This window comes from Rhodotorula paludigena, assembly GCF_050403205.1.
Source record: "Rhodotorula paludigena JCM10292 DNA, Rt_paludigena_JCM10292v1_ctg19, whole genome shotgun sequence".
In the NCBI taxonomy this organism is placed as follows: domain Eukaryota; kingdom Fungi; phylum Basidiomycota; class Microbotryomycetes; order Sporidiobolales; family Sporidiobolaceae; genus Rhodotorula; species Rhodotorula paludigena.
In genome coordinates this window covers 68,292-90,610 of record NW_027481439.1, presented here as the reverse complement: position 1 = coordinate 90,610, position 22,319 = coordinate 68,292, and the positions used below count along the sequence as shown (strand labels likewise).

Genomic DNA, 22,319 nt, shown 5'->3' with positions numbered 1-22,319 from the left:
ATCGAAGCGGAGAACAGCGAGGACAAGGCCAGCAGCGGATTTTCCGCGGATGGTGAGGAGCACGGCTAGAGGCAGTGCTGAAAGAAGAGGAGACCGTCAAATGTGCGAGAATCTGCTGATGGCGACGAGAGAGAGATGCCACTCGAGATGCGGAGATTGAGCCAGAGAACAGCGAAAACCGCGAGTCAAGACGGAACAGGTGAAGACGGCAGTATATTTTGCGAGACCGGCCCTTCATCGGAACCCAAGACAAAGAAAAAGAGAGACTATGCATGCGAGAGAGAGAGAGGAAGAGAGGAAGTGCGTGGCGCTGGAGGGGGATGGGCGCTCAGAGCTGCGTCTTGGGCGCGTAGACCGACTCGGGCTTGACCGTGCCGCCGTTCTTGAGGCGGCCCTCGCCCCACTTGCGGAGGCGGATCGACTCGATCGCGATGAAGCCACTGTGCGCAGCAGAGCGAGCCCAAGCGTCAGCAGCGGTAGAACGAAATGGAGGAGGAGAAGAGACGGGGGGAGCGGGAACGCACGTCGTCGCGCTCGGGTCAAAGTTGGTGACCGAGTCCATCGAGACCTGCTCGGCGTCGTAGAGGGCCTCGGTCTCGGACATGCGGCCCTCGACGATGACGTTGCCGAGGATGAGCGACAGGCGCACGCGGCCGTTGACCGTCTCCTGCGACTTGGCGAGGCACGACTGGACAAACTCGCGCTCGGGCGAGAACCAGTAGCCTGTGTACGATGGCGCGCGGGTGGAAGTACCTCGTCAGTGCCGGAACGCACACGGGACGAGGAAGGACGGGATCGCATCGCGCGACGACGACGCACCGTTGTACAGGATCTTGGAGAGCTCGGTGGTGACAAACTGGTCGCGAAGTGCGCGGACGTTGCGGTCGACGACGAGGCCCTCGAGGTCCATGTGGGCCTTGCGGAGGATGGTCGCGCCGGGCGACTCGTAGCACCCGCGCGACTTTACGCCGATGAAGCGGTTCTCGACAATGTCGATGCGGCCGATGCCGTGCTTGCGCGCGAGCGCGTTGAGCGTCAGGAAGATCTCGACCGGGTCCGTCACCTCGTTGCCCTCGGTCGACGCGACGGCCTGGGTGCCGTCCGGGTGGATGAGGAGCGAGACGGGGATGCCCTTCTTGAACGTGATCGAGATGCGCTCGGGCGTGGTCGGGCACTTGTCGAGGCCGTTGATGAGCTTCCACATGTCGGCGGGCGGGGTCGTGTCCGGGTCCTCGAGGATGCCGGCCTCGTACGAGATGTGGAACAGGTTCTCGTCTGGCGCGAGGTCTTCCGTCAGTTCCGCTCACTTCGAGCTCAGAGCGGCAAAATGAGAGACACACCAGTCGACCAGGGCTTGGCGGCAGTCTGGAAGACGGGGATGCCCTTCTCGGCGGCAAAGTCGAGGAGGGCCTGGCGGCCGGCAAAGCGCTCGTAGAAGACGGGGTCGCGCCACGGGGCGATGACCTTGATCTCGGGCTGGAGGGCGTAGAAGGCGAGCTCGAAGCGGACCTGGTCGTTGCCCTTGCCGGTGCAGCCGTGCGAGACAAACTGGCAGTCCTCCTCGACGACGGCGTCCATCATGGCGCGGGCAATGACGGGGCGGGCGAGCGAGGTACCGAGGAGGTAGACGCCCTGTTTGTGGTCGAGGGTGAGTTGTTGTTCGGGCAAGGATGGGGGAAGAGGGAGCGCACCTCGTAGATGCAGTTGGCCTGGACCGAGGGGTAGATGAGGTGCTCGACAAACTCCTTGCGGCAGTCCTGTGGGTTGCATCCGTGGTCAGTGTTCTGTGTAGTGCGCTGGTGCTCTGTTTCGACGCAGCGGGGTCCGCCCGACAAGGGAGGGGGTCGCTATCCCGCTTCGGCGGCGACGCTGACAGCGGACTCGAGCGGGGGGCAGAGGGAACTCACGGCGAGGATGAACTTCTTTGCGCCGACCTTGAGGGCCTTTTCGCGGGCGGCGTCAAAGTCCTCCTCCTGGCCGACGTCGGCCATGAAGGCGATGACCTCGTAGCCCTGCTCGATGAGCCATGCGAGGATGCACGAGGTGTCGAGCCCGCCCGAGTAGGCGAGGAGGACGCGGCCCTTAGACCCGGCAGCAGCGGCGGCGGCAGACATGGCGAGAGCGAGATGGGGAGAGACGAGAGCTGGGCGAGATAAGTTGTCGCGCGAGCGGGGGCAGGCGGGGCGGGGAGCGGCGAGTGGGAGCGGGTCAGTGTGGGTGTCCTGCACGCTGCACTGCCCTCCAGAGACTCACGGGACGAGACGGAGGTGCGGGAAGAGGCGACGGTGCGGTTGACTCTCTCTTGCGCGCGCTTTCCCGCTCGCCCGTCGCCGTCCCCCCGCACGCCCGCCGAGACACCCAAGGCACGCAGCAACGCGCGCTAGTCGAGAATGCTCGCCAGTACGCGAGCAGCCACTAGCTCCCTGCGCCCGCCCGCCGCGCGCTCGCTCGGGTGGTTCGCCCGCGCTGCTTCCGCGCCACCACCGCCTCCCGCTGCCGCCCCCGCTGGGCCAGAGGACCACGACCTCGTCATCGTCGGCGGAGGGCCTGCTGGGCTCACGCTCGCAGCCGCACTCGGTGCGCACCCTCGCTTGAACCACCGCGCACGCGCTCACCTCGTCCCCCGCCGACACAGCTTCGTCCGACGACATCGCCGCAACCCACTCGATCACCCTCATCGAGGGCGCCTCCCTCGACTCTGTGCGCCAGTGGGACCCGCAGCCCGGCGAGTGGAGCAACCGCGTCAGCTCCATCACCGCAGAGAACGCCCATCTCCTCGCGCGTGCGCTTTCCCCTCCCTTCGCATCCCTCGGCAGATCGCCCTGAGACCTGACTCCACACCGCACACGGGCAGGCGCCGGCATCTGGCAGCATGTCGACGCGACCCGCACCCGGCCCCTCGACGAGCTCGCAGTCTGGGACGGCCTCTCGTCCGCCCGCATCGAGTTCACCGCACCCTTTCTCTCCGCCTCCTCCTCTCCCGCGCAACCGCCACCACCATCAGCATCACCACCAGCACCAGGCGATGCCTGGGACGCAGCCTTCGCCTCTGCGCTCCGCCCGCGCCGCGCCGCCCTCTCGACCATGGTCGAGAACCTCAACCTGCAGCGCGCCGCCCTCCGCCGCATCGAGCAGTGCCGCACCGAGAACGGCACCCGCATAGAGCTCCTCGATGCGAGCCGCGTAGAGGGCATCGAGCGTGGGGAGGGCGGGTGGCCGGTCGTCAGGGTCAAGGGGACGGGCGACGCGGGCGAGGGGCGCCAGCTGCGCGCGAGGCTCCTGGTGCGCTTTGCTCGTCAGGTGTGTGTGTGTGTTGGCACCGTGGCTGACTCGGCGCTCGCTGCGCACAGATCGGCGCCGACGGCGCAAACTCGCCCGTAAAGTCGTACTCCACGATCGACACGTTTGGCTGGGCGTACGACCGTCAGGGCATCGTCGCGACCATGAGCGTCGACCCGCTGGCGATGGGCGAGGGCATGAGCACCGGGTGGCAGCGATTCTTGCCCGAAGGACCGATCGCATTCCTGCCGGTGCGTGCTGGGCATCGCTTCATCATTCTCGGATGTCTGCGTACATGCGCTGCAGAGACTGATGCGTGGTGTTCTCTGACACAGCTGTCGGACACTCACGCCTCGCTCGTATGGTCGACGACTCCCGCCTACGCGGCCCTCATCAAGTCGCTCCCGCTCGACGTCCTCCCCCACCTCGTCACCGCCGCCTTCACCATTCCCTACGAGCAGCTCCGCGCCTTCCTCGACTCGATCCTCCCGCCTCCCGCCGCGCCCGACGCCCCCGCACCTCCCCCTCCCACCTTCGACTCGGTCACGCTCATTGACCAGCTCAAGGGCATGCTCCTCGCGTACTCGCAGGCGACGTACGACCCCTCGAACCCCTCTGCCGCGCTCCCTCCCGCCGTCTCGTCGATCGCGCCGCGCTCCGTCGCGTCCTTCCCCCTGCGCCTCTCGCACACGTCGTCCTACCTCGGCCTCCCCTCTTCCTCGCCCTCGTCTGCGATCGCGCAAGACCTGCGCACCGCGCTCGTCGGCGACGCCGCGCACACGGTGCACCCTCTCGCGGGGCAGGGGCTCAACCTCGGCCTCGCCGACGCGTTTTCCCTCTCTGCGCTCCTCGCGCGCCGCGCGCGGCAGGGCGCCGACCTCGGCGCGTACCTCTCGCTGAAAGAGTACCCGCGCGAGCGCTACTTTGCCAACCACAAGACGCTCAGCGCGTGCGACCACCTGGCGTCGCTCTATGCGCGCACGGACGCGCCGAGCGTCTGGATCCGCAGCCAGGGCCTCGAAGTCCTCAACGAGCTCGAGCCGCTCAAGCGGCTCATCATGGGGCAGGCAGGGTCAGGGTCCGGGTCCGGTGGCGGTGGGGCGAAGCGCGAGAGGAGCGCGGGGCCGTGGGGCGCGGTCGCGAGTGCGCTCGAGGGCGTGAGCAAGGCCAAGGACCTTGTTGGGCTCGTCGGCGGCGCGCTGGTCGGGCAGGCGGGGAGGCGCGCGGCAGATTTCATCGTCAAGGGGCGGTGACACCCCCGCGAGGCGAGACGACGGTGTAATCCAGCGCGGCGGCTGCGCCAGACCCCCTGCGATTTCGAGTGAGCAGGTGCGCTGGCCTCGTGTTTCTTTGGCTCTGCTGCTCCCCCCTCTCTCGCCTCCGTGCTTGAGACGCAGGGTTCCGAGCGCTGCAGAACCTCCCCGCTCCTACCTGGGCCTCGTCGCGATGCTCGCTCTCTCGCGTTGCACCGCTTGCCTCGAGAAGAGAGGTCGCGTTCGCCTCCTCTTCCGCTTCGCTCTCCTGAACAGGCCCCGAGAACGCCGGGTCACACGACCCGGGTTCCGGGGTCCGCGGCATTCCGCACCGAGCGATGGAGTCCGCATCCGTGCGCTCACATTTCGCGTCGGCCTTGGCTCGCTGCGTATCCTCTGTGTCACCATCGCACGCAGCGGATGTCGCGCGAGTCGCCCGACCGCGACGGCCACCCAAGCAGGCCCTACTTCACGCGCGACCAAGTGTTCACAGCTCTGAGCAACATCTTCCGGCGGTACCCGTTCAGCAGGCGACGGGCCGCAGAGGCGAAGGCCACCCTCGAGGGGATCAAAATCGAGTTTGCGGACCAGAGCCTCAAGTCGCAGACGGCGTTGCTCGAATGGTTCGCTCGGCTGGACGAATGGAGCGACCCGATGGAGGTCGGGCGCCCGCATCAGACGCCAAAGATACCCAAGCCATGGTCAGAGGTGCGCAGGGTGTTCATGCTCTCTTCCTTGCTGTCACGCTGGATGAAGGGGCTAATGACGGTGGCGTACCTTGCAGGACTCGCAAGCGAGACAGCAACTCGAGGCAATTGCTGAGCAGGTGAAGGACCTCGTGCGTCTATTCCGGTTGACTGCCACCGCACAGCTCACCTTGTCTCTCGCCAAAGATCGCAGCAGCTAAATACCCCCGGCAAATGGAGCAGGAGTACCAGGATTGGCGGAGGGAACATCCCACGGAACAGTCTCTCGCCAAAGCGTTTCAAGCGGAACTGTCGCCTCGGCAGCAGGCGGTCTATCAGACGACGCAGCGCCGCTGGTCTCGCGGTGTGTGGGACTAGCCGTAGCTACTGTATCACGTGGGCTGCTCCGGACTCACGGTCTCCTGTTCGCCTGTGCCGGCTGTTCCGGCATTCAACGCTGTGCACGGCTGCTCCGCTCTTCTGGCTTTCTCCCTCACTTGCTATGGACGGTCTGCGCTTTCCTCCCTGGGCCTTGTGTTCCGGCCCTGTTCTGCGCGAGCGCAATCGTTCTCCTTCGCCCCCTCCGCGGCCTCCTCCTCAGACGCTGCTTCGCCGGTTCAAAGACGAGCCTCGCCCCGACCGCACCTTTCGCGAGTTCTTTGGCCATGCGCGCGTCATAGTTGGCGAGGACCACAGCGTCTGGCGCGATCTCTCGCGCGCGAATGGTGGTCGAGGATCGAGGTCGTCCACCACGACGGCCGCTCGGATGACCCGCCGACAAACAGCCTCGTCGAGATCCACAACCTGCTGTGCGACTGGGCAGAGACGCTCCTGACGGTCCGCACAGGTCATCCTGGCTACGCTCCTCGCGACATTTCGCATCTCTTTGTGCGCCCATTCCCGCGGAGCATTCTGTGTCCTCGAATTGACGTGTCGGAGAACTTCACAGCCTGAGCCGCAGCGCGCAGCCATACGGCACATCTGGGAGGAGGGTGGGGTTCAACAGGCAGGTCAACCTCGTCCAGATGCGGTCGCAGGTGCTCACAGCACTTCGCGCAGATCCTCGACGACCGCGGGACGAGACACGCGGACAGGCATGCGCGTCAACAGGTCCGGACACTTCACCTTGGTGATTCCCGAAAACGGGAAGCTGATTTCAGAGCGGAATAGGGACCTAGCGACGACTACCTGATGCGCAACATCGGCGAGCGCAGCGCGCGAGCGTACCGTACCACGAGGCGCGCATGGCTCGACGGTGTAGCGTGGTCGGACCGACGCTAGCCTCTCCATAAACATCAATTTGCGAAGGCGCGACGAGGGCCGCGCGAAGAACGTCTAAAAAGTGCCAGCGTAGCAGGGGGACACACAATGCGAGTGGGCGAGAAAGCGAGTGATGCTACAGATCGTACAACCGAGGGGAAGAATGCCAGCTCTGCAGGTCCGCTCACTTGGCCGCCTTCTTCTTGCGCTTCTCGAGGTCCTTCTTGCGCTGCTGCAGCTTGGCGGTCTGCGATGGTTGAAGATGGAGTCAGTCATCACGACAATCGTGAAGCACTGGAAGCGGCGACGCACCTCCTCGTTGCGGCGGTCCTGCGAGTAAGTCATCTTCTTGTACAGCCGGCGCTGCGAGTTGGTGAGCATCGACGCCTTGATCTCGTCCTGCTCGTCGCGCTTGGCCGCGCCCTTGGCCGCCTTCGGGGCGTTCTTGCGCGCCTTCTTCGTCTCGGCGGCGAGCTCGGCCTCGAACACGGCGGGTGCGACGCCGCGCGCCTCGGCCTCGAGCTCGGCGGCATGGCGCAGCTCCTCGTTCTTCGGGTCCGCCGCCGACGCGAGGAGTGCCGGGCCGGGCCCTGCAGCCTCGTCCGCCTCCATGGCCTCGTCCAGGTCCTCCTCATCCTCCTCCTCCTCGTCGTCCTCCTCCTCGTCCTCCTCGCCCATCTCGAGGTCCGCGCCGCCAGCCTCGGCCGGGACGTAGCCACCGCGCTCGCGCACCTCGTCCTCGTCGACGAACGGCGACAGGTGCGGCGGGAGGACCGCGCCCGGCTTGTACTCGTCGGTCGGCAGGAGCGTCTTCTTGTTGATGCAGTCGACGACCCACTGCGGCTGGACGTAGGCGCGCTTGCCCGGGTGCGCCGCGGCGGACGCGGGCAGGACGGGTCGGTCGAGGACGTGGTGCGTGATGCGCGCGTCGTCCTCCTTGAAGGGCGAGCCGGCGCCGAGGACCGGGTCCCACCCGACGCGGCCGCCGAACGAGCGAATGACAAACTCGAGCGTCGGGCGCGTCACCTCGCGCGAGAGGAAGAAGAAGTACGGGGCAAAGAGGCTGGTCGAGGCGGTGAGGGAAGAGGGCTGCGACACGGTCGTCGTCGGGTCCGACTCGTCGGCGCCGGCGGGCGTCGGGAAGACGTCAAGCTCAAGTGCAGCGTCGTCTGCTGCACCGGCGAAAGTCGACGCAGCCGAGTCGGCCTGGTCCTCGACGCTCGCCTCGGCCTCGCCGCCCTGCGCACCCGCCTTCTCGATCTCGGCAATCTGTTTCCGCACGTCCTTTGCGTAGACGCGCTTCTTCTCCTGCGCCTGCTCGCCCTCGACCTCCGGCAGCTGCTCAACAGTGAGGCCCTTGGCACCCGCTTCCTCGAGGAGAAGCGCGCCGAGGCCGGCGCCGTTCTCGTCGAGGACCTCGTCGAGCTTGGGCGGGTAGACGAGGTTGTTGTCGGTGTAGAGGCGGAAGAAGACAAAGCCGAGGAGGGTTTGGTAGAGCTCGAGGAAGGTGAGCATGATGCGGTAGTCGAGGTCCGAGGGGATGTTCTGCGTGAACATGTAGGGCACGAGCCAGGTGACGGTTTGGCCCTGCACCTCGGCCTGGAAGTAGATGCCCTTGATGCTGAGGAACACCTTGCGCAGAGCGCGGGTGCGCATCACGTAGAGCTGCCACTCGGCGGCGAGGCGAGCGCAGTTGGCGATGATGGAGGCGGGGACGGTCGAGGTGGCAGGGAGGGCGGCGAAGAGGACGATGAGCGAGAGCGCATCGTCGAGATCACGGATCGAGTCGGTGAAGGTGGGGTAGCTGCGGGCGAAGGCAGCGTGAGCATGTGTGCGAGCGAAAGAGGCAGAGCCAGAAAGCCGACGGACCGCTCCTTAATGATGTGGTCGAGGCGGTACTGAGGCTTCTGCTCCTCGAGGTTCTTGGCAAGGCCCCACTCGCCCCTGCCGACCGCACGGCTGAGCTTCTTCGCGAACGCCTTGTGCTCGCGGAGCTTGTGGAGGACCGGCTCGTGGAGGAGGTACTGGATGTCCTTTGCGTAGTAGAAGGACGCGGGGGCGGACGAGCCCTTGTTGGCCTTCTTGCGGTTCCTCGGCTCGCGCGGGTATATGCCTGCGTGAAGGAGAGCGTGAGCCTCGAGAGGGTTCAGCGGGAGTGGCAGCTGCGAGCGGACGGACCCTTGAGGATGCAGAGGCGGCGGAAGTCTCCGAGGGTGCACTGGAGCTTCTTGATGGCCTGGTTGCGCGTGATGTACTGCTCGTGCGCGCGAGAGAGGCAGGGTCAGCATCGCAAGTGCGAGTCGGACGAGGCGGTGGAGAGGCGGCGGGCGACTTGCGTTCTTGGACGCGCCTGCCTCGCCCTTCTTCTTCATGCCATTGTGGTGGCGCGGGTTGGTGCGGCCCATCTTGTCCCGCCTGCTGGAGAGAAGCGAGGCGAGCCCGACTTGGCCGTCGCCGGCTTGATCGCCTCGACCCGAGCTCACTGCACCGCCTCACCGCGGCCTCTCTCTCCTCGTCAAGGCCAATGAAGCATATCCAGGGGTATCCAATGCATACGTGAACGAAGCAGACGCGTAAACGAAACCGCAAGCTCTCCCACTTCTAGGCAAGCCTCCCTCCGCTCCTTCTCCTCCCACACGACTCGCACTTCTACGTCGGTCGCCATCCGTCGAGCAGCAGCCTCGCCTGCTGGAAGCCTGTTCGGCGCTGCTGCTTGGGAGCAATCCGGCCTGGGGGAGAGGAAGCAGCGAGTCAGTTGCGTGCGGAAAACGGAAAGCCAGGAAGCGAAAGACGCACCGCCCGTCGTGCGCATCTCCTGGCAAACAAAGCTCTCGGGCGCGGTGCGCCACTCGTCAAGCTCGTACTTGCCGCCCTCGTGCGGCGTCGGCTCGCGGTCCTCGCCCGAGCCAAAGAGGTCGAGCGCGAGCTGCGTGTGCGACACGCCCGCGTACGTCGTCACGCACCGCGGGTTGACGAGGATCTTGGCGATCGCGTTCGGGAACGCGTTGTTGGGCAGCGAGCGCGGGCGCCGCTTCTCGTGCCGGTGCAGCGCCGCGTCGTCGCGCGCAAGTACGGAGCGCTTCTCGCGCTGCCGTGCAGCGTCCTTCTTCGGCGCCGCCGCCTTGGGCTTGTCGCCGCCCTCGATGTCGGCCTCGGGCGCCATGCCCGGCTCGGCCGCGAACCACTTGGCCGGCTCGCCCTTGCCCTTTGCGCCCGGGTCGCCCTTGGCAAAGCCCTGCGCGGCGACCTTGGCCGGGTCAACGGCGTCGCGGTCGACGTCGGCGTCGACCTTGTGCCACGCGGCCGGACCCGAGTCGGGGCGGCCGGCGAGCGGCCCGCCGTCGGGCTTGACGGCGTCCCACTCGGCCTTGTTGGGCCCGTCGGCCGCCTCGGGCGCGCCAGCCTTGCCCGCAGCGGGGCCCTTGCCCGCGCCGCGCCCGACCTGCGCCGCGTCCTGCGCGCCGCCCGAACCGTCCTCGTCGTCGACCATCTTGACGGCGAGGTCGATCGGGCGGCCCTTGCCGTCGTCGTCGTCCATCTTGCGCTGGCCGCCCGCCGCACCCTCGTCGGCATCCTCCTCCTCCTCTTCCTCCTCTTCCTCTTCCTCGTCCTCCTCGTCTTGCTGCTGCTGCTGCTGCGCGGCCGCCGCGGCGCCGCGCCCAGCCCCTCCGACGCCCGCAGCGGGTGCGACGCGGTTGAGCACGCCCGGGTCGAGCGCGCGCGAGAGGTCGTTGTCGTTGCCGGGCCCACCGCCGGGCGCCGCGCCCGTCTCGTCGGCGAGGTAGTCGCCCGAGTTGGCGTACCCGGCCTTGGGCGCGTCTGGGCCGCCCGAGCCCGAGGAGCCGGGTCCCGAGCCGGCGACGGGGTTGTACGACGCGAGCATGGCCTGGATGAGCTCGTCCATGAACGGGTGGACGTTGCGCGGCTTGCCCATGCGCTCGTCGTTCGAGAGGCGCTTGGCCTCGTCGCGGATGCCCTCGCGGAAGCTCGCCATCCACATGTCGCGGCAGAAGTGGAGCTGCGCAGAGTCCATGCACGGGCCCTCGCTCCACCGCGGCGCCTTGCCGTCCGACGCGGCCGACGTGTTGAACACGTTCTCGTGCGACGAGTGGTACGTGACGCCGAGGTAGTACGACTTGTGCGGGTCGACAATGTGCGTGCCCGACTCGCAGCAGAAGACCTGGAAGGGGAGGTGGAGCGTGTAGCGCGCGCCGCCGGCCGCGTCGCGCGGGGGCGCCTCGTCGATCGGCGACGTCGACTTGGACCCGCGGAACAGGTTGCCGTCCATGTCGCGCGTGCGCCACCGGTCGTTGTACAGGAACAGGCCGTTGTGCTCCTTCCAGTCCATCGAGCACACCATCGACGCCTCGTTGACGAGCGACACGCGGATCGTCTCGAGGATGTCGTTCGGGCACGTAAAGCCCTTGAGCCAGATGACGCGCTCAAACTTGACCTTGCGCCGCTCCCACAGCTCGGTGAGCGGCTCGAGCGCGAGGTTGCGCGTGTACGACTCTTCGAGCGGGTAGTACGACGCGGTCGGGTCGGCCGTCATGGGCGGGACGTGCCGGATGCGGAACGAGATGCCGAGGAGCGTCATGACGGCCTCGGCGAGGTCGCACAGGAACGGCGTCGAGTCGACCGAGGCGTAGTCGACGACCGAGACAAAGACCGACTGCGGGCCGAGGCGCTTGGCGAGCTGCACAATGACGGCGAGCTGGTCGATGAGGAAGTGGTCGGCGCCGTGGACGACGAGCGCAAAGTAGTAGAGCGCGCCCGGCCGCGCGAGGTCGCTAAAGTCGTCGTCCTTGCGCGAGATGCCGAACGGCCGGGTCAGACTCGAGCACGCCGCGGCGGCCCAGCCGTTGAACCCGAGGAGCTCGTCGATCGCGCCGCGCACGACCTGCTCGTCGAGATGGGTCGTGTCCGAGCCCGTCATGAACGGCTTCTGGAAGCGCGACCAAAAGTCCTGCATGCCGGCGTAGATGTCGTTGTCGAACACATCGTGCGTCTCGTCGCGGTCGATGCGCGACTGGAGGAACGAGTATTTGCGGGTGTCGAGCGACTGGCCCGAGAGCGGGCTGCCGAGCGTGATGCGCTCAAAGATGGCCGGGTGGGCGATCTCGCCGGCGGGTGTCTTGGGCTGCACGCGCGCAAGAGCGAGTGAGCTGCCTTGGACGAAGGAGAAGCTCCCCACCTCGACAGGGAGGCGGAGCGATGAGGTGCAGGGGAAGGGTGACGCACGGTCGAGTCGAAGAAGATGTACTTTAGGACAAGTACGCCGCAGATGGCAGCGACTATGCGCGCCAGGAAGCGCTGCTGTGGCGAGACGATGATCTGCGTCGACACGGGAACGACGACGAGGTGAGCCACGTCGCAACAGCTCTATGTGGAGAGGGTGAGCGCACAGAAGCCATGCTGGGCTCAACTGGACGCCTACGACGCTCGTCAATCGTCCACTAAAGCACCGTCGACGCGCGCAGGCGAGATCAGTCCGGGTCGAGAGCTCCAGGTGCGACGAGCACGCGGCGCGCGAGCTGACGTCCTGAACCAGCTTCCGGCTCCAGGCAAGAGCTGCACAAGCGCGCAAACCAGGCAGCTGCACGCGGCGGTGCGACTCGAAGCGTGGGGCAACTGCACTCCGTGTGATCGTGCCCGTTCGTGTCCTCCTGTCACCCACAGACCCGTTCCCACAAGGCTACTCCAGCACTATCAAGAGCTTTACAACTTGCACTAGAATAGAGTTAAGCCGGACAGCGGGCTCCGGATGAGCGCTGCCTTTCTTCCGCTTGCTCTGGCTCTTCCGACCTACGCGTCCTGCGGTGACAAATTCGGACAGCGGGCATGGGCACACGAGAGCGCTGTACACAAGTGAGCAGCGCATCGAGCCAGTCGGGGTAGGGGTGCCGCCTCGTTGAACAGCCTCTGCAGGAGAGCAGTGTGGATCGCACCGTACGGAACAGCGGCAGACGGGCAGCCGTCCGCTTCACAAGCAGCGCACGCATGCCCTGCATCTCTCGCAAGCAGGCGCGGCGCTCGAGCGGCCTGAACGAAGCGCGTTTCGACTCGTCCGCCGCTAACTACCGCCCGACGTTGGCGCGGCCGGTCACGCCGAGCGTGTGGATGCCGGCGAGCTTCTTGAGGGCCTCGCTCTGGCCGTTGAGGACGGCGAGGACCTCGAGGGCGAGGCGCTTGCCAAAGTCCTTTTCGGTCGACTGGCGCTTGTCGCTCGCGTCGACGATCCAGAGCCACGCCTGCCGCCGGCGCTGCTTTGCGGTGAGGGGCTGCGGGGTCGGCATGACCTTTGTGCCCTTGCGACGGCCGACCATGCGGATCGAGGGGCTGGCGAGGTCGACGGCGCGGCGGAGGATGGGGAGCGGGGGCGAGCCGGTCGCGAGCTGGAGGTCGGCGAGGCAGGTCGCGAGGAAGGCGTGGGCGCGGGCGAGCTTGCCGTCGCGCATGATGAGGCGGGCGAGGACGCCGAGGAGCTCTGCGTCGGGGTCGACGGCGGCGGGGTCTCGAGGGAGCGGGACGGACGACGAGGGGAGCGAGGAGGACGAGAGGGAGGGCGAGGAAGGCGAGGCGGCGAGGGGCGCGCGTGAGGTGCTTGCGGTGGGCTGCTGTTGTGCTGCTGCGCCTCGCGGGAAGAGGGCGGCGGCCGAGGTGCCTGCGAGCGCCTGGTCAAACGCAGAGGGAGAGGCGGCCGACGACGACGCGAGGCGGGCCGGGTGCCACTGGGGGCGGAGGGTGCGGACAAGAGTGCGCGCGGTGGTCTGGACTCGCGACATTCTGCTCTGGCGGAGTCGAGGGAGAGAGAGAAGCGAGCAGGACGAGAGCGAAGACGAGGTCGAAGCGGAGGCGGAGGTTGCCCTCATTCCCATCGCACGCTGCGCAAAAGAGCGTCAGAGACACGCCCAGAGCTCTGCACACACGCTCACGAAGCTCCCCTGCTCTGCCCGGACCCCGCTTGCTCCACTTTGCCTGCTCGTTCGACCCGCACCATGGCCACCACCACCCGTGCGCACCCTCTCGCAGCTCCCCGAGCGCGTCAGACGCGTGCACCCACTGACCCAGTCCAGTCCCAACGCAGACACAATCACGCTCGACCCCGCAAAGTATGACCAGGAGCAGATCCACCTCATGGAGGAGCGCCTCATCCTCCTCGACAACGACGACCGCAACATCGGCGAGGGCTCCAAGAAGGACTGTGCGTCCACTGCTCGCTTCCCACGACTGTCCTGCCACTTTGAACTGACAGAGTGACCCCCGTTAGGCCACCTGATCCCCCCTCCCGGCTCCGCAGAGTCGCGCTCGCCGCTCCACCGCGCCTTCTCCGTCTTCCTCTTCCACCCCGAGACGGGCAAGCTCCTCCTCCAGCGCCGCGCAGACGAGAAAATCACGTTCCCCGGCATGTGGACCAACACGTGCTGCTCGCACCCGTTGACCAGCTTTGGCGAGATGGACGAGGACGGTCAGATCGGTGCGTCGCGCTGCCAGTCCGCTGCTGCAGGATCCGGAGAGGTGCTGACGACGGATCTTCGCAGGCGTGCGGCGAGCGGGCGCACGGAAACTGACGCACGAGTTGGGCATCTCCGCCGACTACCCGCTGGACGACTTTGCCTACCTGACGCGCATCCACTACTACGCGCCGAGCGACGAGATCTGGGCCGAGCACGAGAGTGCGTCGCGCCGCCCAGCCACCTCGCAGTTCTGGGACGTCGCTAACGTCGCTAACCTGGATGCTCGCACGCGCGCGCGGAACAGTCGACTACATCCTCTTCCTCACGCTCGACCCCAAGATCGACGTCAACCCGAACGAAGTGAGCGGGACAAAGTGGCTGTCCAAGGCCGAGCTCGAAGAGTTCTTCCGCGACCCTGGTCCGTCGCGCCCTCCGTCTCCCATCGCTCTCTTCCCTCTCAGAGGCTGACGAGGCTACGCTTGCGCGCACGTACAGAATCGACTTTCACGCCCTGGTTCCGCCTCATCGCCGAGTCGTTCCTCTACAAGTGGTGGGACGCGCTCCTCGCGTCGCGCGCGAGCCCGTCGGACCGCCTCGACGCAAAGGCGCTCATCCCCGAGGTCGAGAAGGCCAAGGCCGAGATGGCCGAGATCATCCGCATGTAGAGGGGAACGGGCACGCAGCAGTTTCGTCTAGGTATACCCCCACGTCGACGGCGCCGAGGCGGGCCGTCGGCTGTTTCGCACTTGCAACTCGTCTATTCCCGGTGCCGCTCCGGTCTCTCGCGACGCCTCCGCTGCTCTGCTCTGTCCACGTGAGAGCACCTGTAAGCTACGTCTGCCATCCTGCAGACGGAAGGAAGCACTGTGTCGCTCACCACTCCCCTGCCTTTCCCCACCTGCCTGACCCTTTCTCTCCCTCTTCCTCTCCACAACTATGCTTCTCCACCGCGCCCCTCGGCTGGCGAGCACCAGCTCTCTCGCCTCCCTCTCGCGCCGCAGCATGTCGACCAAGCCCGTCTCGCTCCTCACGCCCAAAGAGCTCTCGTCGCTCCTCTCGCCGTCATCCAAGCAGTCCAAGCCGCCCGTCGTCCTCGACGCGAGTTGGCACATGCCTGCATCGCAGCGCAGCGCATGGGCCGAGTACCGCCACAAGCGCATCCACGGCGCGGCGTTCTGGGATGTGTACGCTCTCCTCCGCGCCGATCTTGCGCAACTGATGAAGCGATCATCGTCGTCACGCCTTGGCTGACGAGAATTTTTGGCGGGCGCGCAGGGACCAGATTGCGGGCAAGAGCGACGTCGGCGTGCCGCACAACATTCCGAGCGTAGAGCAGTTCGAGGACGCGTGCTCGCGGTTGGGGATCGCGAGGGACTCGCATGTCGTCGTGTACGACACGGTCGGCGTATTCTCGTCTCCGAGGACGGCGTTCACGTTCAAGGTGCGTTACGAGCGCTCGTGTCTATCTGGAGCGAGGGAGCCTCCCGGCTGACCTGCTCCTCTCCTCGACTATCCGCTGCACCGCCTCCGACTCTCGTCTCTTTCTCGCCCATCTCCCTACCCTCTGCCCAGCACTTTGGCCACGACCAAGTCTCGATCCTCGACGGCGGCCTCCCGCGCTGGCTCGCCGAGGGCCTCCCGATCGACACCGAGCGCCCGACGAACCCGAACCCGCACGCCGCCGAAGCGGGCGCGCAGCTCGCGTACGGGCCCATCTTTTCCGAATTGCTGTACGCGCACAAGCCCCGCGTGGAGAGCTACTTCATCCAGGACATTGAGGAGATGTTCACCGAGTACAAGGTCGACGGCGGAGAGCGCGACGACGTGCGGCAGTGGAGCGACATGACGGCGAACGCGGATAAGGGCAAGGAGGGCGACGCTGTTGTTGACGCGAGGCCGGCAGGGCGGTGTGTCAAGCTGGTTTCCGTCTCCACTCGCGGCGGTCGCTGACGCTCGCATGTCTGCCAGGTTCCACGGGACCGACCCCGAGCCGCGCGAGGGCCTCTCGTCAGGGCATATCCCGCACAGTCTCTCTCTCCCCTTCTCGGCCGTCCTCTCCCCCGAATCCTCGACGACGCCGCCGTACAAGACGCTGCTCGCGCCCGCCGACCTCGAGCGCGTCCTGAGCGAGCACCTCGGCGCCGACGTGTGGGCGCAGATCAAGCAGGGCGAGCGCGCCGTCACGTCGACGTGCGGGAGTGGGATGACGGCGGCCGTGCTGTGGCTGGCGCTGCAGCGGGCGGGCGCAGAGGCCAACGTTGCGATTTACGACGAGGTGCGCCGGCCCTCTCACGCTCTCGGGTCTCTCCTATTGCAGTCGCTCACGGCGTTGATTGCTTGTGCAGAGCTGGACGGGGTATGCGTCGCGGCCAGAGAGCAAGATTGAGAAGTCGTAGACGGCGAGTCGAGGGACGAGTTGCCAACCTAGACGCACACTTCGAAGTGCACACTTCTCCTCTCTGGGTGGGACTGCGGCGACTCTACGAAACGCGCCCCTGATCGGCAGAGCGCGCTGCGGTGAGAGCGCGAGTGCGAGGTCGGGCTCTGAAGGACGAGGCCCTGCCCCCGCGCTCCCCCACATTCGATTGCCCTCACTCGACGCGCGCCGACCTTCTCGAGACGCGTCTGTACGCTCTCTCACTCGTCTCATCGCTCTTCCTTGTGCCCGAAGAGCATGCTCGCACTCCTTCTCGCCCTCGCGGCGACCGCTGCCGCCCTCCCTGCACCTTTCGCGGACCTCGCGCGCCCTCTCGCGCCCCGTGACCTGGGCGACCTCGCCTCCCGCTCCGAGGGCGACCTCACAGCCGAGGCCGCGCTCGCAGGCTTCATTGCCTACTTCCCACGCATCTCGTCACCCGCAAAGGGCGACGTCTTCACCGCTGGCGGCGCGCTCGAGGTTGCATGGTGAGTCGCCTCGACGTCGTCTTCGGCCAGGACAAGCGATCGGACCTCGGCCTCGCTCCTGCCGCGCTCCTGCCGCACTCGCGCGGCTCCCTGGGCTCCCACGCGACGCGCAAGGGACGCTCGAGGGCTCGGGACGCGCGCGCGCGACGAGGTGCAGGCGCGCTATCGCTCGGAGCCCCGGCGACGCGTTGCGCCCACGCTGAACGAGGAAGGCCTGGCGACTGCGTCCGTTGGAACGCGCAACGCATTGCTTGGTCTCGGACGGTGCCACTGACACGCGCGTTCGCTGCAATGCAGGAACAACACCAAGCCCGCGTACCCGGACAACCAGATCCACCAGTTTGCCCAGGTCCGTCTGCCCTCGTTCTATCTTTCGCACTCGCCCGTCTCGACTGACACGCTCGGTACGCAGGTCTTCCTGGGCTTCCTCGACGACGCGGACCCTTCGAGCGGGTACAACCTCGATGTCGACCACCCGCTCGGCAATGTCTCGTTCTACGGCGGCTCGGGTACCGCTTCCCTCCCTCTGCCCGCCGACCTGCCCACCCGCTCGACCTACCTGATCACGATGGGCTCGACGGCCAACATTTCGCCGCTGTTCACGATCGAAGGCGCCGAGTCGTCGACTGCCCCTTCGTCTTCCTCGGCTGCGTCCGCCGCTCCCGCGACGACGAGCTCGGCGCCGCAGATCGAGGAGCGCCCGATCACCGTCTACTTCCCCGACGGCGACTCGACCGTCCTCGGCGGACACCGCGCCGCATCGACGAGCTCGTCCGACGCCGCGGCTGCCGCCGCGACGGCCACAGGCCTGCGCGACATCAACGCCGCGGGCGACGAGTCCTCTTCGCCGTCCTCCGCAGTGGGTAACGACGCGCCTCTCTCGGCCACGGCGACGAGCTCGGCGCCGTCGACCACCGCAGAGCCGGCTTCGTCGACAGCGACGGCCAGCGCGTCCGACGCTACGCTCGCAGCAGCCGAGGCGTCGACGCCGACGAGCGGCGCGACCAAGCGGGGCACAGCGCTCGCATCGAGTGCGGTCCTCGGCCTTGTGGGCATCGTCGCCGCCGCACTCGTGTAGACGGTATTCCCGTGTAGACGATTTTCCCGGCCTAGACTTCCCGAGTCTGTCCGCCATTCGCCTCTGCTCCTCTCTTTCTCTCTCTCGCACAATAACGCACCGGCTCATATCAGTACACATAGCATTGCCACGCCATGACAGCATAGACACTCAAATCACTCACCATAGTTCTTCCTTCAGTCTCTCAGGTTTATTAGCAGTCCCACATCTCTTGTCTCTCCCCCTTCGGTTTTCTTACGTACAAGCAGTAGTACTCCATTCTTCCTCCACGTCAAGCATGCCTCGTCGCACAACGCACATGCATAAGCAAACCTCTCTGACGCTCAACTTTGTTCAGTCTGTCGCTCTCTTGCGGAAGCAGGCAAGGCGGACGCGCAGTGGAAAACGCGAGTGCAGCGAGACCTGCTTACAGTGATTGCAAGTGTGCTGGAGGGATTCCACACAGCACCGTCGGCGGGCTGGTCGAGCCAGGATAACATGATCGCAAGCAGGAGGCGAGCAGGACTGCGGATGAGCGGGGCGTTGTGCAGGGACACGCCAGCAGTCTCGAAGCTGTTGTAGTACCTCATGCAAGGCTTGCATGGGCAGTCAAGCGGAGCGCAGCGAGGCGTCCAAGGTGGAGCGTCGGACATGACGAAGAGCGGACGACGACGGCTTGTCTCCGCTCCCCACCGTTCCTTCGCCATGCTGCTCCGATCGACCCTTGCTCTCGCTGCGCTCTCTGCCACCGCGCTCGCCGTCCCCGCTCCGGCCCCCGCAGACGCCCAGCTCGTCCTCAACCAGGCCGGCCGCGCCGCCCTTGACTGGAGCGCGGGCAAGCTCGCCAACCTCGGAGACGATGGGCGCGTCGGGGCGATGACTCAGTGGGGGTGGTACGATTGCGGTGCGTCCCTGCCTCCGTAACGACTGCGAGGGAGGAGGTGGTGGCGATGATGAGACCCCGAGTGGGGGGACGAACGCGCCTCGCCTGACTGAATCGAGGCTGTGTGCGAATGGGCTGGACTGACGCTTGAGGACGTGCAGGCGAGCCTGGCGACGCGCTCGAGATCGAAAGCATCAAGGTGTCGCCCGACCCGCCCAAGCCGGGCCACAAGCTCTCGATTGAGGCGTCTGGCAAGGTTCACAACCTCATCGACGTGCGTTGCACTTGCCGTCCTGTTGCAGATGACAGCATGCTTACAAGACGACGCTCGCAGCAAGGGACGTACGCCGACGTAACGGTCAAGCTGGGCCTCATCAAGCTCCTCACCAAGCGCTTCGACGTGTGCGAAGAGCTGTGCGTCTCCCGCCGGCTAACACGATGTCTGAACGTACATTGACTGATGATGTGCATGTGCAGCGACAACGCGAACGCGACCCTGTCGTGCCCCATCTCGCCCGACTCGTACACCATTAAGCAGCAGGTCGACCTCCCTGCCGAGATTCCCCGGGGTGCGCTCCTTTCTCAGAGGGATGCTTCCTGGCTGAGAGCTGACCTCGATATACGTGCGCAGCCAAGTTCCAGGTCCAGGCGCGTGTCTTCACGCAGGAGGAGCTGCCCGCAGCTTGCGTCGACCTGTGGAGTGCGTCCAGTCTCGCTGCCGCTACGCGAACTGGAACTGACCGGTTACATTTCGCAGTCAACTTCCTCGTCCCCGACAACCACTAGACGGCTTCGCACATCCGCCTATACCCCTCCACCGGCGCCCTCTTCCGCTGCGGCTCGCACATCCGCTCCAGTACCCGTATTCTTTCTGTTCCTGGCCTGCTCCTGTCCGCCGTCCTGCCTCGTACCGTGTCTTCGTTTGTTCCTGCCTGCGCGCCCTTCAGTCTCCCTCTGTCTTGTAAACGCATCCTCCTGTTACGACTTAAAAGGCCTCGAACTCCGGACGGTCTTTCTCAGTCAATCAGAGAGGAAGCTATGTCTCTACGAGAGGCGTCAGACTGCGCGAGTGCGTCACCGCGCGGGTGAAACAGTCCGCTCGTCTCCGAAGCACCGACTCCGGAGTCGAGGCGGACGCTTATCCTCCTCACACCAACCGCTTGTCGCGCTTGTCCAGATACTCGCCAGCAGACATGTCCGACGTCGCCTACCTCAACTCGCTCCTCGGCGTCCACCCTGGTTCGTCTCGCTCCCTCCTGCACATCTCCCTGAGCACTGCGACCTCCAACACGCCGCCATCAGCGCTTCTACAGGCAAGCTGATGCGCGCCAGTGCTCTGGTACGAGCCCACACGTGCCTGTACGGTTGCGTCTGCCGTCAGGACGCATGGTGACGGCGAGGGTCATCCGAGCTGGGTGCTCCAGCTGATGAAGCCGACACTCCCGAATTGGGTCCTGCCTCCCGCTTGAGTGCTCCTGAGAGCACTGAACTGCACCGCAGATACAACGTCTGAGGCAGACGAGACCGCAGCCGCTGACACGAACCCTCGAACCGCAGACTTCCCCAAGAAGGGCATCGTCTTCCTCGACATCTTCCCTCTGCTGCAGGACCCGGTCGCTTTCGAGGTGCGCAGCCCCTCCGCTGTTCCTGCGCGCACGAAGTCCGCGAGCTGACCGCTGCCGCCGCGACAGACCCTGATCACGCACTTCCTGCACCACCTCACTTCGGTGACGCTTCCCAAGCTGCGTGAGACGACGGGCAACCCGGCGGCCAAGATCGACACGATCGTCGGCCTCGACGCGCGCGGCTTCCTCTTTGGCCCGCTCCTCGCGCTCCGCCTCGGCGCGGCGTTCGTCCCCGTCCGCAAGCAGGGCAAGCTCCCCGGCAAGTGCTTCCAGGCGCAGTACGAGAAGGAGGTGAGCTCTGCTCCCTTGTCCTTCGCTCGAGACGGGCGGCTGACGGCGAGACTGGGAAACCGCAGTACGGCGTCGACACGTTCGAGATGCAGGAGGGCGCCATCAAGGAGGGCCAGAACGTCGTCATCATCGACGACCTGATTGCGACGGGCGGGAGCGCACTCGCGGCGACGCAGCTCGTGCAGCAGAGCAAGGGCAATGTCGTCCAGAACCTCTTTGTCGTCGACGTGCGTTTCACCCCCGCTTCTCTCCCGCACTTGCGGCGGGAAGTCGACTCACACACTCGGCTCTCTGTTCCTTGTCGATGCAGATCGAGTTCCTCAAGGGTACCGAGAAGCTTGCCGCGCCCTCGTACTCGATCATCAAGGCCGACTAAGCGGTCGACGCCCACCCTGACGACTCCGCCCTCTAGACCTTCTCCTCCTTCTTTCTGCCCGTCTGTATCGGTTGCGTGTCCATGGTTTTGCGGCAATAGACTGCGCGTTGCTTCCTCCGACTTTCCTGAGCGCGATTGCGAGAGAATCGGTTTGCTCGCTGCGTTCGGAGAAATGCGGACGAGCTAAGGATACAAGGCTATAGCAATTGTCTACTGGATTCTCGGCAGCGCAGCGCGCTCCATTCACTCCTTCTTCTCCTTGTCGGCCTGCTCGTGCAACTCCTGCGTGTGGTGCTTGAGCGCGGCGAACGCGCGGCGCACGGGCGAGTCGGCGTCCGGGTACAGCTTGCGCTCGAGGCGGTCGAACGTCGAGTCGACGTACTCTTCGACGGGCTCGTCGAAGAGCGCGGGGAGGAACGGGATGAAGCCGAGGCTGTGAAACAGAGCGAACGAGCGTTGTGAGCGAGCTAGGTCTTTCGCGTTTGGGGTCAGGAGGAAGGAAGCGCACCCGAGCGCAGAGGGCAGCCATTGCCGCACGCGGACGTTCTGCACGCCCCACTTCTTGAGCGCGAGGGCGCTGTACTTTACGATCGAGTGGATGGTGAGGGACGGGAGAAGCATGGACGCGGTCGCCTGGAAGATGGCGCGCTTGGCAAACCTGTGGACGAGAGGGCTCGTCAGATCCTGAACATGGTCTACAACCCGCACGAATCGAAAGAGAGAGCGCACGTCAGGCCGACGACGGAGTTCAGGTAGTCGGGCGCGAGCTCCCTTGCCTTCTTGCTCGCCTTCCACGCCTCATAGCAGCAGTCGCCCGTTACATAGGTCCACGACAGAGCGTATGCGCCCGTCACCACCCGAGGAGCAACAACAGGGCGGAACGACTCGCCGACGTCGGACGAGTAGGCGAGGTAGCGGGACGAAGAGATGAGGACCGGTCGCAGGCGGCCGAGGTAGCCTGTGCGCACGAGTGTCAGTGGTGTTGGTATACTACCTGTGTGGCTGAGTGGGGCGGGGCAGACGCACCGAGGTAACGGGCCTGAGTGTCGGTGGTGTCGACCTGGCCAGCGAGGACCTGCTGCTCGGTCTTCTCGAGCGACTTCTCAAACTGCTGCTCGAGCTCGCGGGCCTTGTCCATCGGTGGCAGCAGCGTCTAGCGGGGAGAGCTGGGGGGGGGAAAGAGCGGAAAGAGGCGGTGCCGGGGAGCGACGTCGACGAGGTCGATCGCAGTCTCGGAATATCGGCAAG

At 65.9% G+C, this 22,319-nt stretch overlaps 12 protein-coding genes across 12 annotated transcripts; 7 read left to right on the top strand and 5 right to left on the bottom strand.

Moving 5' to 3' along the window:
* Positions 1–328: 328 nt before the first annotated feature.
* ARG1 (argininosuccinate synthase) lies at positions 329–2,114 on the bottom strand (the record flags this gene model as incomplete). Its single annotated transcript, XM_076648847.1, has 6 exons — positions 329–440; positions 525–723; positions 820–1,275; positions 1,341–1,632; positions 1,692–1,757; positions 1,908–2,114. The coding sequence occupies 6 exons, from the start codon at positions 2,112–2,114 to the stop codon at positions 329–331; spliced, it is 1,332 nt and encodes a 443-aa protein (XP_076505552.1).
* A 276-nt stretch (positions 2,115–2,390) lies between these two features.
* On the top strand, positions 2,391–4,532 carry COQ6 (putative N,N-dimethylaniline monooxygenase COQ6; the record flags this gene model as incomplete). Its single annotated transcript, XM_076648846.1, has 5 exons — positions 2,391–2,577; positions 2,636–2,782; positions 2,855–3,282; positions 3,351–3,530; positions 3,615–4,532. 5 exons carry the CDS (start codon positions 2,391–2,393, stop codon positions 4,530–4,532), a joined length of 1,860 nt encoding a protein of 619 aa, XP_076505551.1.
* Positions 4,533–4,870: 338 nt separating this feature from the next.
* JCM10292_004185 (uncharacterized protein) lies at positions 4,871–5,439 on the top strand (the record flags this gene model as incomplete). Its single annotated transcript, XM_076648845.1, has 3 exons — positions 4,871–4,885; positions 4,950–5,240; positions 5,404–5,439. 3 exons carry the CDS (start codon positions 4,871–4,873, stop codon positions 5,437–5,439), a joined length of 342 nt encoding a protein of 113 aa, XP_076505550.1.
* A 1,223-nt stretch (positions 5,440–6,662) lies between these two features.
* NOP7 (mRNA-binding ribosome synthesis protein NOP7) lies at positions 6,663–8,883 on the bottom strand (the record flags this gene model as incomplete). Its single annotated transcript, XM_076648844.1, has 5 exons — positions 6,663–6,725; positions 6,791–8,282; positions 8,348–8,591; positions 8,657–8,732; positions 8,815–8,883. 5 exons carry the CDS (start codon positions 8,881–8,883, stop codon positions 6,663–6,665), a joined length of 1,944 nt encoding a protein of 647 aa, XP_076505549.1.
* Positions 8,884–9,127: 244 nt separating this feature from the next.
* JCM10292_004183 (uncharacterized protein) lies at positions 9,128–11,892 on the bottom strand (the record flags this gene model as incomplete). Its single annotated transcript, XM_076648843.1, has 4 exons — positions 9,128–9,207; positions 9,275–11,618; positions 11,720–11,812; positions 11,884–11,892. 4 exons carry the CDS (start codon positions 11,890–11,892, stop codon positions 9,128–9,130), a joined length of 2,526 nt encoding a protein of 841 aa, XP_076505548.1.
* A 663-nt stretch (positions 11,893–12,555) lies between these two features.
* RSM7 (mitochondrial 37S ribosomal protein uS7m RSM7) lies at positions 12,556–13,263 on the bottom strand (the record flags this gene model as incomplete). Its single annotated transcript, XM_076648842.1, has 1 exon — positions 12,556–13,263. One exon carries the CDS (start codon positions 13,261–13,263, stop codon positions 12,556–12,558), a length of 708 nt encoding a protein of 235 aa, XP_076505547.1.
* Positions 13,264–13,476: 213 nt separating this feature from the next.
* IDI1 (isopentenyl-diphosphate delta-isomerase IDI1) lies at positions 13,477–14,600 on the top strand (the record flags this gene model as incomplete). Its single annotated transcript, XM_076648841.1, has 6 exons — positions 13,477–13,492; positions 13,566–13,682; positions 13,749–13,955; positions 14,020–14,154; positions 14,240–14,353; positions 14,431–14,600. The coding sequence occupies 6 exons, from the start codon at positions 13,477–13,479 to the stop codon at positions 14,598–14,600; spliced, it is 759 nt and encodes a 252-aa protein (XP_076505546.1).
* A 337-nt stretch (positions 14,601–14,937) lies between these two features.
* Positions 14,938–16,331, top strand: TUM1 (thiosulfate sulfurtransferase; the record flags this gene model as incomplete). The annotated part of the gene is made up of 5 exons (XM_076648840.1): positions 14,938–15,119; positions 15,211–15,376; positions 15,508–15,842; positions 15,904–16,210; positions 16,281–16,331. 5 exons carry the CDS (start codon positions 14,938–14,940, stop codon positions 16,329–16,331), a joined length of 1,041 nt encoding a protein of 346 aa, XP_076505545.1.
* Positions 16,332–16,609: 278 nt separating this feature from the next.
* Positions 16,610–17,917, top strand: JCM10292_004179 (uncharacterized protein; the record flags this gene model as incomplete). The annotated part of the gene is made up of 3 exons (XM_076648839.1): positions 16,610–16,839; positions 17,137–17,188; positions 17,252–17,917. The coding sequence occupies 3 exons, from the start codon at positions 16,610–16,612 to the stop codon at positions 17,915–17,917; spliced, it is 948 nt and encodes a 315-aa protein (XP_076505544.1).
* A 684-nt stretch (positions 17,918–18,601) lies between these two features.
* NPC2 (sterol transporter) lies at positions 18,602–19,565 on the top strand (the record flags this gene model as incomplete). Its single annotated transcript, XM_076648838.1, has 6 exons — positions 18,602–18,800; positions 18,941–19,053; positions 19,114–19,193; positions 19,257–19,348; positions 19,411–19,479; positions 19,537–19,565. 6 exons carry the CDS (start codon positions 18,602–18,604, stop codon positions 19,563–19,565), a joined length of 582 nt encoding a protein of 193 aa, XP_076505543.1.
* Positions 19,566–19,972: 407 nt separating this feature from the next.
* On the top strand, positions 19,973–21,071 carry JCM10292_004177 (purine phosphoribosyltransferase family protein; the record flags this gene model as incomplete). The annotated part of the gene is made up of 5 exons (XM_076648837.1): positions 19,973–20,018; positions 20,337–20,404; positions 20,471–20,695; positions 20,761–20,922; positions 21,006–21,071. 5 exons carry the CDS (start codon positions 19,973–19,975, stop codon positions 21,069–21,071), a joined length of 567 nt encoding a protein of 188 aa, XP_076505542.1.
* Positions 21,072–21,314: 243 nt separating this feature from the next.
* Positions 21,315–22,209, bottom strand: JCM10292_004176 (mitochondrial fission process 1 family protein; the record flags this gene model as incomplete). Its single annotated transcript, XM_076648836.1, has 4 exons — positions 21,315–21,504; positions 21,580–21,729; positions 21,801–22,029; positions 22,098–22,209. 4 exons carry the CDS (start codon positions 22,207–22,209, stop codon positions 21,315–21,317), a joined length of 681 nt encoding a protein of 226 aa, XP_076505541.1.
* Between the last annotated feature and the right edge of the window lie 110 nt (positions 22,210–22,319).